The sequence below is a fragment of the Mytilus edulis genome, chromosome 4, assembly GCF_963676685.1.
Source record: "Mytilus edulis chromosome 4, xbMytEdul2.2, whole genome shotgun sequence".
Taxonomy (NCBI): domain Eukaryota; kingdom Metazoa; phylum Mollusca; class Bivalvia; order Mytilida; family Mytilidae; genus Mytilus; species Mytilus edulis.
The window spans coordinates 4,137,197-4,157,894 of record NC_092347.1 but is presented as its reverse complement, the minus strand read 5'-3'; the positions used below and the strand labels follow the sequence as shown (position 1 = coordinate 4,157,894).

The 20,698-nt window shown below is 32.5% G+C and overlaps 3 protein-coding genes across 6 annotated transcripts in view; 2 read left to right on the top strand and 1 right to left on the bottom strand.

The window, feature by feature from the left end:
* The window catches only part of LOC139521665 (probable ATP-dependent RNA helicase DDX49), a 36,379-nt gene extending 33,385 nt beyond the window's left edge, over positions 1–2,994 (top strand). The window contains exons 12-13 of one of the 3 annotated variants that reach the window (XR_011664044.1): positions 276–1,776; positions 2,030–2,994. Coding sequence is in view for 1 of the 3 variants with exons in the window: in XM_071315166.1 (XP_071171267.1) it covers positions 276–374 (99 nt within the window). In the remaining 2 variants the exon portion in view is untranslated. Of the gene's footprint in view, positions 1–275 lie in introns of all 3 variants that reach the window. The other 2 variants (XR_011664045.1, XM_071315166.1) reach the window with 2 other exon arrangements.
* LOC139521664 (uncharacterized) lies at positions 561–13,664 on the bottom strand. The gene is made up of 11 exons (XM_071315165.1): positions 13,138–13,664; positions 9,612–9,730; positions 8,912–9,157; positions 6,395–6,615; positions 5,054–5,491; positions 4,591–4,788; positions 4,212–4,313; positions 2,664–2,807; positions 2,240–2,413; positions 1,353–1,490; positions 561–958 (listed from the first exon to the last, which is right to left on the bottom strand). The coding sequence occupies exons 1-11, from the start codon at positions 13,452–13,454 to the stop codon at positions 893–895; spliced, it is 2,163 nt and encodes a 720-aa protein (XP_071171266.1). The 5' UTR covers positions 13,455–13,664; the 3' UTR covers positions 561–892.
* A 3,581-nt stretch (positions 13,665–17,245) lies between these two features.
* Positions 17,246–20,698, top strand: part of LOC139521663 (conserved oligomeric Golgi complex subunit 1-like) — a 38,514-nt gene continuing 35,061 nt past the window's right edge. The window contains exons 1-3 of one of the 2 annotated variants that reach the window (XM_071315164.1): positions 17,246–17,315; positions 18,258–18,342; positions 18,696–18,740. In XM_071315164.1, coding sequence (XP_071171265.1) covers positions 17,270–17,315; positions 18,258–18,342; positions 18,696–18,740 — 176 coding nt within the window. In that variant the 5' untranslated portion in view covers positions 17,246–17,269. The remainder of the gene's footprint in view (positions 17,316–18,257; positions 18,343–18,695; positions 18,741–20,698) is intronic. The other variant, XR_011664043.1, reaches the window with a different exon arrangement.

The following is a 20,698-nucleotide window of genomic DNA, read 5'->3' as shown; positions in this document are numbered from 1 at the left end:
TCACACATAGTATGTGTTTTTGCTCATTGTTGAAGGCCATACAGTGACATCTTCTTATTTTTAAATACACCAGAAATAATAGAACTTTCCAAATATTAAACAAGATGTGTATTTGAGGTGCAACCTTTAACAAAAATATTAAGGAATTACAAAATAGTAAGAAAAAAATAAAACTTGTGAATCTAAAATGTTAACATTTATGTCTTAAAAAACATTTAAACAAAATAAACAATAACTACAGTATAAAATAATAATAAATTTGAATAATTTTATAGGATCCTGAAAAAGAAGAACAAAAGAAACAGAAGTTTATAAAGGAGAAAACAAAGGAAAGAAAAAAGATCAGAGACATGAAGAAAAAAGAGAAAGTTTGAAATTTTAATCTTACAATTCAAAGCATTCTGTGATAATGATGACCTGTTAAAAAGGTCAAAGGAAGTTAAGCAAACAAACTTCTGAATCTGTATAAGATTATATGTTACAAACTTATGCTGACAGTGTCATACAGTTATAGCTTGTATCAACCAAGAAGCCGGATGATCATTAAATAAACTCATTCAAGAATTATTCTTAATTTAATCTAGTCAGGAAAATATATTCATCAATTTAAGATTCTGTCAATCGCTACAATGCCTTTGATGTGCAAACTATGAAATTGTATTTTGTAATTGTCAAAATAGGAAATGCATTGTCTTGTCTATGATTATCTAGTATAAAGGGGTGATGTGAGCTTCTAACCACAACAAAATGCCAACCACTGATAGGACTTTCGCACTATATTATATACTTTTACAGGCATCTTGTATGTCAGGCAGAAATAATTGTCCTCACTTTAGTCAGCTGTTATATCTAGTTCTAAATCAACAAAGTTCATTGAAAGTTTTACAAGATATTACACTAGACCAAACTGAGAAAATGTCATAAAATCTGCTTTTTTCTTTTCTTGTATTTCTTTTCCCTGTCAAACGAGAAATCAGAAATATTAATTATTGGTGTAAAATAACAAATGCTGAATTCTACTTGAGAAATTGTGGAAGCTCTTTAGCACTGCCATAATTGATTATGAAAATATCAAATGACTACCTCAGCAGCAAAACAAAATAAATAAACAACATTTGCATATGAACATCTTCACCATAAATAATAATTAGGTTCTATTTTATAAAAAAAAAAAACACTTTTATGCAGTGTATTTCACTTTGCATTATTGATAAATTTAATTTCTAAAGTCACTTCTGTTATGTAATTAATGCAAAGTGTTTGGCTTTTTTAATCTTAACTTTTAAAAAAACTGTTCTATAACCTTGTCTTTACTGCTCTTAATTTTGAAAAAAACAATAATATAACCTTACCAAGTCGTCATTTATTTCATCCAGGAAATTCAGAATTCTTTGGCAGTTCTTTTGTTTGGCTACATCCTTGAATGATTTTGGACTGTGATCACATTCTAACATTGCGCAGAGTTGGTCATTAGGGTTGCATTTATCATACTGTAAAATCATTTAATTTATAGTGGTTTAGCTAATTTTACCTGAACCTGAACCTGAACATCAGCAGGGTAAATTTCAAAAAGTTAAAAAGTAATATTTTTTTTATTTGCAGTATGACAGCTTTGTAAAAACTATACTTTTAACAACACAATGGAATTTTTTTGTTATGAACGATAGATTTTTGTACAAAGTTAACATTCATTTTAAAAAATGGTAACAGAAAGTAATCAACAACTTTTTAACCACTGAGACCATCATCTAATCTAAAATTATTTAAGGAATGACTGTAATATTTTTTCTGTCTATGAAGAAATAACATAAAAAATTTGGTGCACACTGAATAACGCGTGTAGCGGGTTATTTAACAGTGCACCACATTTTTTATGTTATTTCGAATAGACAGAAAAAATAATACAGTCATTTCTTATAATTTAATTCTAAATTTTATTTTAAACCGTAGAAAACCATGAAAAAACGTTGATGACGTCACGGTCACATGACTAAATTATGTCTATGGGCTCATAACAAAATAACGTCAGCCAATCAGAAGACGCGTTACATCCAAAATTAAATTATTAACTCATTCACTCAAAATCTACGATTGTGTCAAAGGAGCTAGATATGAATGGTTCCAATATTGTAATATTTTAATATTTCAAAACATATTAAATATCAAGGTTGAAATCAAATTTCTGTTATGATTTTTGTATTAATTTATGATTCTGAGAAAAAAAGTTAATTTTACATACCTGTTTGAAAATATTTGTATTCATTCCTTGTTGTATAAGGTATATAGCTATCTCTTCTTGGTTATGTTCCAGACAATTAAACAAGATAATATTATATCTAGATAAATAATCTGAATCTTTTGACTGGCTCTTCAATCCACTAACAAGGGAAGTAACTTGGTTTAGGGTCCCATTCTGAAAAACGTATAAATTAGATGATATCATCATGTTTTTCCCCCATTATTACGGCATTGTTTATATCAACACAATAAGGTAGTTTTTTTTTTTTATCACCAATAATATATCAATCATGATCATCAATCCTCAAATAACCAACAGCAACTATCACAGTATTGTTGTTCAGTATAAAATGTGCCTGAATTTATAAAAATCTGTATTTTTTTATATAGAAACAATTTAGACTTTTTGGTTCAATAATTATTACCTTTATTGCTGTAGAAAGACTTTCTTCAAATTTTGTTTGTGCCACATAGACATCCATTGCATAGTTTTTGACTTCTTTCTGTAGTGTGTAGAAAGATCTTTGTCCACAGGTACTACACTTATAATCCAGTGGGGTTCTACCAAGCTATCAAAAGGAAATTACATGTTGGGAGAAAATATTGGTTGCATACACAACATTTCTAATTATCTGTAAAGGCAAATGTTTAGTTTAGACAATTCATTCATTGCATTTGAAAGGTTGTTGAAGAAAAAATCGTGTTATACATGTTTATGAAAATGGTATATTGAAAATAAAATTTTAACAGCATTTATCTGTATTTATTACTTTTTATACTGTGCCTTTACCAAAAGTGAATGAATCCATAGTAATCAATAAAAAGAATACTACATGTGTATGGATTTTGTCAGAAAACCTAGTATATCATGAGACCAACAACACATTACAGAGGAATAATAGTGAGATTTGTGGTAGGGGACAGCAACACAACAACAAGACATCTCAATATCATCATACAGTATTCAACAATAGGGGACTGTCTGGCTATACAATATACTAAGCTCTAACTGTCCCAAGTTTTAAAAGTTGTAAATTAATTAAATAGATCAATAGATAGGATCTGCCATCAACACAAAATTCTTCAAATCACAACAAATCAAAGCAAATATGATTGTTAATGGGTGTTAATAAATAATTATAAGAAATTACAGTCTGAACATATGTGTGTATGTTGTAAATACAGGTAGTTAAAGTCATAATAAACGAGTGACCGGTGAAAAATAATGTTTATCCAATTCTTGAACCAATGCATGTATAAAACATAAACTTAGTCTTCTGTGCACGATTTTATTATCTTTTACGCAACCATATCGTTTTATCGTCATGTTTTTTCTTTCTCTGTCTGTTATGAAGTGAAAATAAGCTTCTTAAATGTTGTGTTTAGAAGCCAAAGTTTACCGATCGACACCTTATAGTAAACAATCAACAATTAAACATGGATATTGAGCATGTGTTTAACATGTACAATCAGATAATAGTTTATTTTAAGGACAGATCCATGCGTTTTGTGATCACCTGATTTTTACGAGTGGGTCACGCTGAGGTCACTTTGCATAAGGAAAATATATCGGCAAATATGAACATAGTAAAGAATTTTCTTTAGAAAAAAGTATTTGTACATAAGTTTTATAATGAAAACTATCCATTTAGTTATAAAAAAACATATGCATTATTTTTTTTTAATTTGAGGTTTCATATGACTTTAAGACCAGATTAATCTTTTACAATGATGATACTGTAATTTTATCAAACATGAGTTGAAACCATACACCTTATCGCTAATCCCAGCTGACCAGGCTGCTTGAACTTTTGACGCATACAACAATCACTTTTCTATTGTTGCTTCAGATATTTTGTTTCATGGCATCAAATTTTTACGGAATATGATGTGATATCCAGTAATGGCGGTCAAATAGAGATAATGTGTATTGGAGAAATGCATATGCTTACAAATAATGCACCAAATCTTACCACATCCTTTACATGTATATCAGCCCCTTTCTGCAACATATACTCTGTTAATTCATCACCTTCTAATAATACTTGGGCATAATGAAATGGTGTTCTACCAAGCTGCAAACAAACACAAATAATTACTACAAAATGTATTAAAATTGACAATTTGAACTTTAGAAAAAAAATGCCTGCATGCATAAGCTAAATTTAAAATTTCTGGCTTGATTGAAAGTATGAAAATTCAACTTTTTTAACCTTCAATAAATCAAAATAGTTTCATGCAAAATTTGTGTGAAAGTGTAATACACAAGAAAAATGAATATGAAATTAAAAATTAAGCAATTCTATAGTAAATAATATTATACTTATTCTAGTAAATGATATTTATACTTGCATTATCTTTCTTGTTGAGTAAGGTTGTATAATTGTCAGTGAAACATTTAATAAATTCCCTCCTTTTGTAGACTACAGCTATATGGCAAACGTTCCTTCCACAAATGTCTACTGCTGACGAGTACTTCTTACCAAGTAATGGCCGAAGTTCAGCTAATCTCCCCTTGTGTGCTATTCTAAACATTTTGTCGACGTGCTCCTAAAATATGCCAGAGGAAATGATTATTTTAAAGTAAATTTATCTTTTATATTACCTTTTTGTTAATATCATATTTCTTTTAACTTAAAAGTATTATGCTAAATAAAGGTATCTCAGTATGATCATCCCTCAAAGTCATCAAATTAAAGTTAAATTGGAAATTTTCTTTATCTGTCTAAACATTTTCATGGATATGTACCTTTAAAATTCAGCATTATCCACTATTATGTGCTTGACAAGGAACAATTTTAAATCATGACCATACCTTTGATTTTTCCACTTTAGTCAGTAATTCTACCATATATTGAGATCCAGTTAACCTGGCCAAACTTAGCACTCCCAATTCTTCCTTTTCATCAATAACATCCAGAAGATGGTCATACCCCTGTAAGATGAGAGCTTCTATTCCTTGTATATTACTGTTTTTCACCATATCAATGACATATTGATCAATCATTTTTACATATTTACCTCCCTTTTTGTTTAAAGAAAGATCAAAGTCTCTAGCAGTTTGTCCATTTTTATCTCTTGCTCCTATATTAATTCCTCTCTTTAACAAAAATTCCACAAGATGACTAGAAGATCTGTGTTTTATAACTTCATACAATATTGTTTGTCCATCATAGTTTTTAGCAGATAGGTCTGATTTTTGCAAGGTCCTATACATTATTTCTTCACTAGGCTTCTGTTCACCACACAATATCTAAAAAGCAAAGTATGTTTCTATAGATATTAAATAATGTTTTCTTAAAAATGGTTTTAGTGCTGCATTTAATTGTCTATTTAAATAGGACAGTGATGATATCTTAGTTGTCTCTCATTGTTTGCCTTTTTATAAATGTTCTATTTGCTCATTATCATAGGGAGGTCACTTATATTGATTTTGATTGTTGTTTGTATATTGATTGGTGTCTGTGACAGTGTTATACATATATGCATTTTGGTCTTACATATATCTGATGCAGCTTATTCAAGTTTCAAATGTACAAAGAAATCCGTACCATAGTCTTTTAATACCTCTTTTTTTTTTGGCTAGCCAATCTGGCTTTATGGTATCATCCAAATTTAAAGACTTCTGAATTTAAACCATGGGGGATGTGTAAAAGACTTTTAGAAAGAAAAAAACACCATTTTAGTCATCTACCACATACAAAGAAAGTTATGAAGTTAGCCGATTTATTCAATTTTAGTTAAATACACTTGCATATAATTTTTATGTGAATCAAAATGATTAAATACTACTCTTTTTTATTTGAAGGAAAAAGTAAGAAATCACTCTTTTTAACAGTTGATTAGGAATTATTGTATAATTGTACTATTATTTATGCTTGTGCTTTGTGGAAGTTTATTGAGTTCATATATTGTTAGAAATACTGTTCCCAGAATACATTATGTAAAAAGATGTAATGATATCAAAGTTGATTTCCCACAGTTTTTTTAGAATATGAAGGAGATAATTCAGTCTTTGTTATATAAAATGTAATAATTTGTATGTATGGACATGATGCTCTGTTATCAAGTCAGATTGACTGGCTTACAGCATTAGCATTGCTTTGATTTTTTTATTTAGGCTATACAAAAAAACTAGATGATTTGTAATATTTACTTGAAAGAATAATGGTTTGCCTTGTTCCTTGGATGGATCAGCAGAATATAACATTGTTGAATCAACTCCATACTCTAATAATAGTTCAGTCATGTCTACCCTGTTCATTCTCCATACATACAACAACAATGGCATGGGAACCTCTGAAGAATCAGGGCTTCTTTGATAACTCCAATCACACATATTAAAGTTTATTGTTTTCAGAACATCTGGGTTATTTTCTGGAATATAAAAGGTTGTTTCAATGGATTAAAAAGTGCACAGTTTACTGAATTCTTGAGGGGCTATTTATTCAGTGTTTATTCAGTATTTCTCTCCTTAAAGTTTTAACCTTAAAAGTCTGTAAACCCTTCAATGTCCTTAGTTAGATTTGTCAACTCAATGTTTCCTTGCAAAATGAGGATATGAAGCGAGAATTATGCAGACCAATTTCACACATATGGAGTGCTATTGTAGTGGCATCTGAAATATATCACTTCAAGAAGGTTGATATGAACATAATTTTCGTTCTCTATTACCTATAGTATTCGTTTCTTCCAGTCTAAGAGTATTTGTGTTTTTCCTACCTATTCGTTTCTTCCAGCCTAACAGTATTGATGTTTTACATGGCATGATTAAAAATTTATCGTTCCCTATTACAACCGATTTCAACGAGTATGTAGCTAAAGCCCAGTCACACTGTCACGTTTAACTATACGTTTTAAAATGCTACGTTTCAACTACGTTTTGAATATTTTAAAAATGTCCCGTTATTTTGAAATCTAGGTTTTACTAGGTTTGTGCTACGTTCTTATCACATTTTGCTACATATATAAAGTACGTGTAGAACCACGTTTCCACCACGCGTTGATACGTTTCGATACGTAGTAAGCATGTTTTGTTACGTTCCGCTAAGCTTTGATACGCATTTACTAGGTTTCTACTTCGTTTCAATTTTTGCTAAGTTTGTGGTTGAATTTTCAAAACATACGGAGCAGGTCCGGTTTGAACAAAGGATCACTGCGTTTCGTTACGCTTCGTTACGTATATTTCTGTTTCGCTCGCTACGCTTTCAAAACGTAGTAAAACGTAGCTCTTGAAACGTGACAGTGTGACTGGGGCTTAAAGGTAATATCTTTGGTTAGTTTGCTCGCTAGCTGAACCGTGAAGTCAGTGTTAGGTTAGGTAAACTACCCTCCTTTAAGAGAAGACTAGTCCGCCAGATAACCAATCTATCTGTCTGTAGCACTAGGCTACTTCGAAAGGAGGGTAGTATACCTTACCTAACACTGACTTCACGGTTCAGTTAGCAAGCAATCTAAGCAAAGAAATTACCTATTTGTTTCTTCCAGCCTAGCAGTACTTGTGTTTTTCTACCTATTCGTTTCTTCCAGCCTAACAGTAATTGTGTTTTTCTTACCTATACGTTTCTTCCAGCCTAACAGTACTTGTGTTTTTCCTACCTATACGTTTCTTCCAGCCTAACAGTACTTGTGTTTTTCCTACCTATTCGTTTCTTCCAGCCTAACAGTACTTGTGTTTTACCTACCTATTCGTTTCTTCCAGCCTAACAGTATTTGCGTTTTTCCTACCTATTCGTTTCTTCCAGCCTAACAGTACTTGTGTTTTTCCTACCTATACGTTTCTTCCAGCCTAACAGTACTTGTGTTTTTCCTACCTATTCGTTTCTTCCAGCCTAACAGTACTTGTGTTTTACCTACCTATTCGTTTCTTCCAGCCTAACAGTATTTGCGTTTTTCCTACCTATTCGTTTCTTCCAGCCTAACAGTACTTGTGTTTTACCTACCTATTCGTTTCTTCCAGCCTAACAGTATTTGCGTTTTTCCTACCTATTCGTTTCTTCCAGCCTAACAGTATTTGAGTTTTTCCTACCTATTCGTTTCTTCCAGCCTAACAGTATTTGAGTTTTTCCTACCTATTCGTTTCTTCCAGCCTAACAGTATTTGCGTTTTTCCTACCTATTCGTTTCTTCCAGCCTAACAGTATTTGAGTTTTACCTACCTATTCGTTTCTTCCAGCCTAACAGTATTTGAGTTTTTCCTACCTATTCGTTTCTTCCAGCCTAACAGTATTTGAGTTTTACCTACCTATTCGTTTCTTCCAGCCTAACAGTACTTGTGTTTTACCTACCTATTCGTTTCTTCCAGCCTAACAGTACTTGTGTTTTACCTACCTATTCGTTTCTTCCAGCCTAACAGTACTTGTGTTTTACCTACCTACTCGTTTCTTCCAGCCTAACAGTACTTGTGTTTTTCCTACCTATACGTTTCTTCCAGCCTAACAGTACTTGTGTTTTTCCTACCTATTCGTTTCTTCCAGCCTAACAGTATTTGAGTTTTTCCTACCTATTCGTTTCTTCCAGCCTAACAGTATTTGAGTTTTTCCTACCTATTCGTTTCTTCCAGCCTAACAGTACTTGTGTTTTACCTACCTACTCGTTTCTTCCAGCCTAACAGTACTTGTGTTTTTCCTACCTATACGTTTCTTCCAGCCTAACAGTACTTGTGTTTTTCCTACCTATTCGTTTCTTCCAGCCTAACAGTATTTGAGTTTTTCCTGAGAGTGCTGCTAGAGCAAACTCTATGGTGTTCTCATACTTCTCAATAAGATAGACCAGATCAATGTCTTTAGCTCTCTGTCTTAGTCTCGTTTTCACACTGTAATCTTTTCCATGTTTCACTATGTTTACTCTGCACCAATATTTCAGCAATTTTTCCACCAAGGTTCTATCTGGATTATCTGCTAAAGTTGCTCTGTATAGGCCTGAAATTAACTAACACTTCTAAATGTCAATTAACTAACAATGTTAACACATATTTCAATATTTCCTTGTTGGATAGACTGTAGTGACTGAAAAATTATTTCAGTGTATTTGTGCGTCATATCTGACTGCTGTAAAAACATTTTTGTTTTTGTGAGCTTTTAAAAATACTATGGTACATTTTAGTTGTTACAGTTCAAAAACCATCGAAAGATTTTCAAAACGAGAATTGCTTGTGAAGAAGTCTATTGAACAGGAATATAATCTAAACAAGCTTTTCCCCTATTTCAAATAAATAACTGGTTATACATCGTAGAGTTAAAAACTTGCAATAAACACATTAGTACCAAAGACACTTGTCTCTGATCCCCCTGCCATATACCTTTATATACCAGTGTTGTATTAAGGTATATAGGGAATATATTCAGAAACAAGTGCCTGAGATGAGCACCTAACCTGGTTTGAACTTATTCCACCAGTGTAACATCTCTTGCCACCCTTCTGGTTTCTCTTCATGTAAGATATCTTCTGCTGTTCTGTCACGGTTATCTAGCACCATCATGTCGGCACCACACCTGAAATAAAACAGTTATAATTCTCAGCCGATTTTAGGCTTGATTTCAATTGGGTTAATGAAGTCGAACTCCTACTGCACGTCATGGTAAATTGTTCAGTCCAAAATTGAATAAAAGTCCTGTTTCTCTGAAAGGTGTACATCTTCTAACCTCATTTCCTTCGAGTATAAGAAATCTCATCAGGCATTTTAAAGTGTTTACATTGGGCTGTTTTACAGCAATAAATATGCTATTTCGCTCCGAGCTTCTTTTTTTATAGGAAAAAAACTATTTAAAAAACATTTCTGTTTAATTTAATAATTTTCCTGCGAATAGGATACTAACTATAAACAAAAACGCAACACATAGTCCAGATTGCCTGACTAGGTTCATAAACCCACAAACCTTCCCTTCTCTATCTAGAACGTATGTGGACACAGTTAAGGCCATTAAAAAGTTAAACGTGCATGTCCGGCTTCCAACAAAAAAACATTGATTTGTAAAAGGAAATAAAAGAAGGCGCATAATTAGGCTGGCAATGCCAAATGTTCCCGAGGTGTAGGTAGCATCGACTGTTGGTTGTATATTGCCACCAAGGAAAAATAATAAGAAGAAACAACCCTCCTAGCATATTTCAAGTCGGATGAAATAAAAAGATCAGAAACTATTGCAAAAAAGACATACTTTTATAAATTGTGACTTGGATGGAGAGTTGTCTCATTGGCACGCATACCACATCTTATTTCTATTTAAGATGTTTTCTAATTCTATGATACTGATTATTTAGTACCCTGCATTGTTTACTTTAAGTTTACTATTATATGTTTTTTATCGATGCTATTTTGGATACATTGTTCTGAATCACCCTAAACCATAAAAGTGACTTAATCTATCAGATACAAGAGATGCGCCAGCAACACTCAATTCTATAAAGGACAAACATGTATAATGATGACTAAAACAAACACTCCATAGTCACCGACATATAAGTAATATAGGGTTAAAAAAATCGTGCTCGGGTGTTGTGTATTTTTTCTCCCTTTAGACTGGTGTTTTTCTTTTTTTTTTCAAATAACGATTTGTTATATATACAATGCCATTCCGATTAACTGTTTTACTATTTGACCGAATTTAGCTTTGTCGTTTATTAGACTGATTAGAGGATAATCCAGTACACCCTTTAACGTTGATATGTTCAGCCGTTTAAGGACAATTAATCTTATTTGAAGGACCACCTGTATAAACCGTTTTAATTAATTTGATCTGAAGTACCACCGCGATAAAAACCGTTATGATTAATTTTGTTTGAATACCACCTGTAAAAATATATTTATTAAATACAGTAAACGAAAACGTAAAAGTATGTGCATTATTTATGAAGTTGACATAGCATTTTTAAATAATTTCATATGAAGTAATGTTCTAACCGAGGTTTTAATTATCTGTTCGTATGTATTTCAGTTGTTCTGTAATTGTAATATAGTAAAAACAAAACTAGAAATGGGTATAGTGGCACCTCCCTTTCCACACCATGAAAAAGCAATACACATTCTAAGAGTATATACAAATGTAATTTATATTTTTTTTTGTGAAATAATGAACCGTTATGTGACTAAGAGTGATCCCCTTCTACTTTGTTAAGTTCATAGAACCGTCACTGTAGTTGTGGACCATGGACAGGTTTACAGGGTGTTGTTCGTCACTGTAGTTGTGGACCATGGACAGGTTTACAGGGTGTTGTTCGTCACTGTAGTTGTGGACCATGGACAGGTTTACAGGGTGTTGTTCGTCACTGTAGTTGTGGACCATGGACAGGTTTACAGGGTGTTGTGGACCATGGACAGGTTTACAGGGTGTTGTGGACCATGGACAGGTTTACAGGGTGTTGTTCGTCACTGTAGTTGTGGACCATGGACAGGTTTACAGGGTGTTGTTTTGCTGTCCGGATTACGAATACACCACATCTCCTAGGTTAATTTTCAAATGGTTTCAAGGCTCGAATTTGCATGTGATAATCGATCAACCAGATAGTGGTGTGTACAGCTTTAAACTTTTCGTAAAACTTCCCTAACCTCAAAAATGTGTATCTTAACCGGACTTTATATCCATTGGTCCATTATATGAAAGTAAGTTATTTGTTTCAATCTTACATGCACATGTATAGGAAAACATTAAATTCATATATCTCGACCTTAATATCTCGTTATATACATCGTTCGTTCAATAATGCAGATTTTATGCGTAATATCATCTTAGGGCCATTAAGACGTTCAATTTTGTCTCATCGATATTTAAATAGTTACAAGATCCAAATAACAATTTTAACTTGCGACAGGTATTTTCCAGAGAATATGTAATGAATTCAATCTTTCACTGTTCCATCCATGATGAATAAATCAACCTGTGAGGAATTTATTCATAGATCTCAAAACTCAAAACACAAAAAATACGACAGTTATCTAAAAGTCAACATATGGTCTTTAACAAAAGACTTTAAGTGTATACAATATGTGAAGCTCTTAATAGCCCCGACTCTAACTTAACGTTAGCACGGTTCCTGTGTTGGGTTAGTCACGTAAACGTGTTGGAAAGTTCAAATTATTTTTTCGAGAAATGAATCTAAAAAATCTCAACAGAAATATGTTAGAGTTTACAATGGAATCTGCTCACAAAGATCTCATAACTCTATTATAATTACGATATAATATGTATATAAAAAAACATTGACACTAGCATAAACACTATATATACCAATCATTTTCATGACGAAATACTTTACTCCAAGACTTCAAGTAGAACCCAGATATCATAAAGAGATACCTTTTCTGTTGTGATGATTTCCTTACATATCAATTAAGTGTATTTGTATAAGTTTTATTACTAAAAGGTAATGCCTAAAACTTATTTGTCAAACCCAGACGGCTTCCAAAATAATCATAATCACTAAGCCACTGTTAGCATTATATAGCATGTTTCTGAATTGATCTCCTAAACACTTGCAGTTACTAGTGTACAAGTCAGAAGAACCAGAGGTACTTGTCTCTAAAAAAAATTATACCAATACATTTTAATATAACGTTATAATTAAGTATATTTGGTCATAAATATTTTTAGGAGGCAAGTGCCTGTTATAATTGGAACTTTGTTGTTTCAGTAACAGCTTTCAGTGTAATCGCTGCTGAAACGTATTCATTAGCAAAATGTACCGTATGATGATTGTATATGAAGTATAGCTGAGGACGTATGCGAATTTGTGTTGTTTTTTTTTTTGTATCTCAGTAAACAACATATTCAGTGTTGTCTACTTTGTCTTTACGTATGAAAAAAAAATCTCGTTTATTACCATTGCGCAGACATTGCGACAGACCCAAAAACTGAAATAACTGAAAATAGATCAAAATAGCATATCTTGTGCAGTATCTATTTACCTGACCGCAGCAACAAGTGCACGATATGCACCTGGCATCCTGACAATCTTGTGTAAGAAAGTTTCTCCTAAGTTGTCTTGTATATCAAGATCTACTCCTTTACAGGCTAATATATAGATTATTGATACTCCATTTTCATCCATAAAACGTTCGATCTGATCACATAAACAATGTAGATAGGTCTCGCCAGTGTCGCTATCCTTAATGTTTACATCTTTCCCACTGCTGATGTGATTGTAACATTCTGTTCGCAACTCGTCTAAACTTTTCGTTGCAATATACTGATACAGTTTAGTTTCGCGTAACTTAGGCATCATGGACTGATAAATTCAAGTCCGATTATACAAATTAAACTGTAAGAGCGAATACGTTTACGCTGGGAACAGTATATTTAACTATATGTTCCTAGTTTGCGACTCTTATGCAAATAGAATAAATTCCAGAATACGTTACATCAAAATTGCTACAACGATATTGACAGGCAGTCAGAGCTATTGTTCTCCTTGTTTCACATTATTTAGAATATTGATATAAGATATTTTGTTATCTACAAATCAATACCAAATAATTATTACGCTTTCACCTGAGAAATCCAGTGCATAGAAAACGGTTCAATAAACAACTGGTAATTAGGTAATTATCGGTAGGATTCTATAGACTTTTTTAAGACAAGTAAAATAACGGCGTGATACCGATGTTCCATGAAGAATTTAATTAAGTTTTTACCTCCACCCGTTTAAATTTAAAGTAACAATAAATCACAAATGTTTATCCATAGGTTTAAGGCTGAGACATGATAAATTTAACTTCGTGAACTTTAAATGTTTTACATTACAAAGCGCGGTGACGAAAGTGTCAAAACTTAATTATTGAACGGTATACCTAAAATAATTGTAATCTAAAAGACATGTTGAATAAATATTAGTACAATTTTAAAATGTTATGATATAGGACATGTATATATTATTGTTAGTTGAGATAGTTCAAGTCCGTGTGGTATGCATAATCTCTTTGCCAGGGCAATGAACGAGTATAAAAATGGAAATAACACTTGATGAATTCGTTGCTTCCGAAACACAGTAAAAGGTATATTTTTTTTTCAAGTTATGTTGAATTAAACTATATCATGTTCAGTACAAACACGATTGGTCATGGCCTAGATGAGTTTCACAATTACTCGTGCCGTTCCCTTTAAAGCATACTGAACGGTATGGGGTTTACTCATGGTTGAAGATAGTACGGTGACCTATAGCTGTGTAAATCTCATCCTTTGATTTATCTTGATGGATAGCTGACTAATTGATCATCATACCTCATCTCATTGGTTTATTTTTATGGATAGCTGACTAATTGATCATCATACCTCATCTCATTGGTTCTACTAAACAAATGTAGATGTCTTGAGACTACTGTTAGAAAACAAACTTATTTCTGTGTCATTTGGTCGATCGATTTAACAAAAAATGTAAACTACTCAGATCGACTAACATACGGGTACATACGGGTTAGCTAACGTAAAGATATACTAGAATACAGTTGTATTATATTAGAATCAAGAAACTCACGTAACGGACAACCACACAAATATATTCTCTCAAGTATAGATAAAAGGAAATATGGTATGAACGTCCATGGGACAGCCGCTCAAGGGTACATAAATAAAACAAATAATCGGCCACTCAAGCCGATGCTAGGAACCGCCTCAAAAGCAATAAAAGCGCTGTTCTTTTGCTTTTTGTGTTATTTTGTTGTTGCTCTGTATTTATACTGATGTTGTGTCATACCTTTTGAAGTCAACGTTTGGTTTTCAAAAAAAGAATAGCGCTATTACCTTTTCAATGTATAATATACATTGCTCAAGTCTAACGTCTGCTACCTTTGTCTAGTTATATAATGTGGAAACATTTCAGTGGCGTATTCTTACAGGGGTCCGGGTTGGAACCAACTTTTTCTTTGCGACCAATACTTTTGAATTGAACATATAGTATGACCCCCCCCCCCCCCCGGACCCCCATCCTCCTTTAAAGCTGGGTTGGAACCATCCCTTCTAAAATATAACTGGATCCGCCCCTGCATTTTCAACAGCAATTTGACTTTCGTTCCCGCCCTCTTTGATCAAATAAACTACGTATTTATTGATTGTTTTCTTGTCTAGAATATGCATGAAATATGAAATATTTGCAACTGAACGAATACCAAACAATACTATTAATTAATCGGTATATCTAAATAAAATGGAAAAACATACGAAGCAGTGAAATATGGTTTGCAACACAAAATATTGAAATGCTGCAAACGCAGTCCTATAATTTTAAAGACCTAAAGTGACAAATTTAAAAGATAAAGAAATGTTATCATGGAATCTGGAATTGTTATACGTCTTTAGTTACTATACAGTCCAACACAAACCTGTTGTGCTACTTTGTTACTAAAATAAGAAAGCAATGAATGAGGTTTGATGTGTTCCTTTTTGTGCTCCTTTGTTTTTATTGTGATTAAGAATAGATTGTAACACATTATGTTGACTGCTGTATCCATAATTTTGACATTTTTACCCATTAGGTCTGTTTGCTTTGTTCACGCATCGCTGTCAATATGATGGAATTTGATGCTGTCGTACAGGTAAGAGGGGCAGCGCTATAAAACCAGGTTCAATCCACCATGATTTTCTAAATAAGAAAATGGCTGTACCAAGTCATGAATATGACAGTTGTTATATTCGTTTGATGCGTTTGAGCTCTTGATTTTGCCATTTGATAAGGGACTTTCCGTTTTGAATTTTCTAGGAGTTCCGTATTTATGTGATTTTACTTTTAGCGTAACTTTTAGACGGAAAATATGTAAACTACGTTAGTCCTCATGCCAAGAAATGGCCTCGCTAAAAATTCCGGTCGACCTCCTACGGCACCCATTAGTTGTTAAAGATTTAATTTCATTCAATTAATTTATGACCTTCATGTACGTGACGTTTAGAATACGGCAATATACCAAATGGTCTATTAATCATCCATGTAATTTGCTCCATGGGTATTTGCAGAATTTCAACGGAGGCAATTTCTTGGCATGGTTTTATTTGTAAACACGTACAAAACACAGACTTCGCCTACCTACAGTTTAAAAATTCCGAGAGAAAACCAGTCCTGCAAGATGAGAAACATTTTTTTCTTTTTCTTTTATACGTAAATATCTAATAGAGAATTACGACGGTCGACTATGATTTAACTCAGTGATAATATATTTACAAAAAGCTAACTGAACTGAGTTTTTTAAATAAGATTTATCTGCGAAACCAAGATATGTCCTTATGAAATTGCTGTCTGTGTGGCCTTAAGGGCATACGATACAGTTTTGGTCCTGTATTTACAGTTTGAGGAAATTTTCCATATAGGCTATTTTTTGCCTGATTAAAACAAATATGTAATAAAAAATATACCATCATGTGCTACTGTTTGAGTTAAATGAGGTAGAAATTTTGTATATTTGCTCAAAATTCGGATTTCTGGCAGTATTTTCTCTTTCGAAAAAAAGCCATAACTTTTTTGTTTTAAAAGATAAACACAAATTTTTTTTTTGTTAAATAATTTGTAATTTCTGTATTTTATAAGTATCCTAAAAACTTAAACAATTTCTATTCAGAAATAACGCATATTTATCAAATGGTCACGAATTGAGAAAAAACGCAATTTTTTGCTGTATATTTATCAACATTAAAAAAATTGCACTATTTACAGTTTTATAAAATTTAGTTCACATATTCTCCATTCAAAAGGAAACAAAATGTCGTTTTAAAAAATAGGGTTCCATGCACTCGTTTTCAAATTAAATCTGTTTGAATGATAAAAATCAGTCGAAAAATGCATCTTTTCCCGATATGTCACAGTTTGACGTCGCGAAAATAACATTTTACGTTAGCAACGTCATTACCTCCCCTGTAACTGTATTGTATAGTGAAAAAAGTTATATTATTTATTAAAGTATGTTAGTTATACGTCCTTGGTATGATCATATAGATGTCATAGATATACATGATGACATGCGGCACAGTACACTGCAATGTCCTCAGTCGGAATGCTCTTATATCCGGATCCGACATTGGTTTAGAGTTTTTGCAAATATAAGTTACCTCCCTTTTATGCCAGCAACACAAACCACAGAAATGTCAAAAGTCGACTCCAAAAGTAAATTATGACGAATAGTAAACCATTTTTAGTCAAAACTTACACCATTGAAGCCAGCTTAACATTTCATATTTGTATCGTTATAATGTGACGCCCCTCTTGCATTCATTTGGGACCAATCCGGCAAATTATTGCTGAAAACCACTATCCACAGCCACAGACAACATCCTTAACAGTATAAAATAGTAGATGTGGTATGATTGCCAATGAGACAACTCTCCACAAGAGACCAAATCACATAGAAATTATCAGCTATAGGTCACTGCCTTCATCAAAGCTCATACTGCATAGTCAGCTACATGAAACTTGGGGACTAAATGTACAAGAAAAAATGAACGAAAAACAAATATGCAACACAGCAACAAACTATTACCACTGAATTAAAGGCTACTGACTTGGGACAGACACATGCATAAAGAATGTGGAAGGTTAAACATGTTAGCTGGAACCAAACCCTCCTCCTCGGACAGTGGTGTAACAGTACAACATGAGAACGAACTAATAAATCAGTTGGAAAAGGCTCAACTCATCAGATGGATAGCAAATGAAACATATAAAGCAAAAACATGGAGTGGATAGGGCCAGGTGCTTGTACATCCCAACTTGAACAAAAAGCTAAGTCATCAGCTCTCCATGTGGGAATTATTTTTCTTTATTGATGAATTTTACCTGCTAAGACAAAGATTGAAACTTTTATCACATAAACAATCAAGAAGCTAACTTTTGGCCCACACTTTCTATTGGACAGAAATATTCTTGATGCATTATACTTATTGTATATCAAAATCCAAGGTGAGCTATAGCCTATATCATTGTATATAGACTCATTGGAGCCTCTACTTTTACATTGTATGTTAATTACCCTATAGTCATGATAGTAAAGTTAACAAAAAATGGTAAATGTACAATGAAATAAATAATAATCTTGTTTATTTTATAAAGGTGTTCCAATTGAGGAAATGGATACCAAAATTTTATTTGAAAAGTTTACTATTGAAGAAATCAGATCTATAGAGAAGAAAACAAGGTAACATACTAAATATACATGTATGTAAACACACATCGGATGGTGATCAAAATAGCAATGATGTACAAAAACTATATACATACTTATAAAAAATGTATAATGAAAGCCTAATTTATTGCTGCTTTTTTTAATTAATTTTCTATTTCACTATAAACTATATTAATATATTTTTACTTGCTTTTACTTTAAATGTAGAGTTACAGCAAGTGCATTTTAATTTTTTAAAAAGTTTGTGTTGCAATAGTAATTTGTAAATCAATTTCAAACAAAACTTTTACTTTTTTGGAATTATATTGTTTTTTGTTCTTGTTCAGTTTTGTTCATGTTCAAATTTTAATTATGTTTTTTAATAGGACAGACATTGAAAGAAAGAAGGAAGATCTCAGGACTATGGTTGGGTAAGGCAGATATCCACATTTGAAATTCCAATTATTTTATTTTGAAGAAATAGTAAAATTTTGCATTGACCTTTTATGTTACAATGATGTACATACATTTAATTTGTTTGCTGATATGTGACATACAGAATATGCACAGATGACTGCTTTTATAGTCAAATAAAAAAAGTGCAACTAGTTGTACTTGTGAAATAAAACTAGGATTATGTATACCTTTAAACATGTTAAATGCAATAAGTCTGTTTGTTTAAGAAATAAGAAATTGTTTTATCAGTTTATAAAAAATATTTGTAAATAATTACCGTAATAGTCTGTAATTATCAATATAAGACTGATTATTTGTGATTTCCCATAATTTTCATGGTGTTGTTTTGTCCCTGTACATATTTGATGAATAAAATAGATTTGAGGTATGCACCAATAAGACAGCAAAACAATATCAACAGAAACTCAAAGACATCTAAAAGGCAGCATACAATCCACAACCGTAGGTGTTGATACAATATTGTCAAAGACATCTAAAGGGCAACATACAATCAACAACAAAAGGTGTTAATACAATATGTCAAGGACATCTAAAGGGCAACAAACAATCCACAACCGTAGGTGTTAATATAATATGTCAAAGACATCTAAAAGGCAGCATACAATACACAACCGTAGGTGTTAATATAATATGTCAAAGACATCTAAAAGGCAGCATACAATCAACAACAAAAGGTGTTAATACAATATGTCAAAGACATCTAAAGGGCAACATACAATCCACAACCGTAGGTGTTAATACAATATGTCAAAGACATCTAAAGGGCAACATACAATCCACAACCGTAGGTGTTAATATAATATGTCAAAGACATCTAAAAGGCAGCATACAATACACAACCGTAGGTGTTAATATAATATGTCAAAGACATCTAAAAGGCAGCATACAATACACAACCGTAGGTGTTAATACAATATGTCAAAGACATCTAAAGGGCAACATACAATCCACAACCGTAGGTGTTAATATAATATGTCAAAGACATCTAAAGGGCAGCATACAATCAACAACAAAAGGTGTTAATACAATATGTCAAAGACATCTAAAGGGCAACATACAATCCACAACCGTAGGTGTTAATACAATATGTCAAAGACATCTAAAGGGCAACATACAATCCACAACCGTAGGTGTTAATACAATATGTCAAAGACATCTAAAGGGCAACAAACAATCCACAACCGTAGGTGTTAATACAATATGTCAAAGACATCTAAAAGGCAGCATACAATCAACAACAAAAGGTGTTAATACAATATGTCAAGGACATCTAAAGGGCAACAAACAATCCACAACCGTAGGTGTTAATACAATATGTCAAAGACATCTAAAGGGCAACATACAATCCACAACTGTAGGTGTTAATACAATATGTCAAAGACATCTAAAGGGCAACATACAATCCACAACCGTAGGTGTTAATACAATATGTCAAGGACATCTAAAGGGCAACAAACAATCCACAACCGTAGGTGTTAATACAATATGTCAAGGACATCTAAAGGGCAACATACAATCCACAACTGTAGGTGTTAATACAATATGTCAAAGACATCTAAAGGGCAACATACAATCCACAACCGTAGGTGTTAATATAATATGTCAAAGACATCTAAAAGGCAGCATACAATCAACAACAAAAGGTGTTAATACAATATGTCAAAGACATCTAAAGGGCAACATACAATCCACAACCGTAGGTGTTAATACAATATGTCAAAGACATCTAAAAGGCAGCATACAATACACAACCGTAGGTGTTAATACAATATGTCAAAGACATCTAAAGGGCAACATACAATCCACAACCGTAGGTGTTAATACAATATGTCAAAGACATCTAAAAGGCAGCATACAATCAACAACAAAAGGTGTTAATACAATATGTCAAAGACATCTAAAGGGCAACATA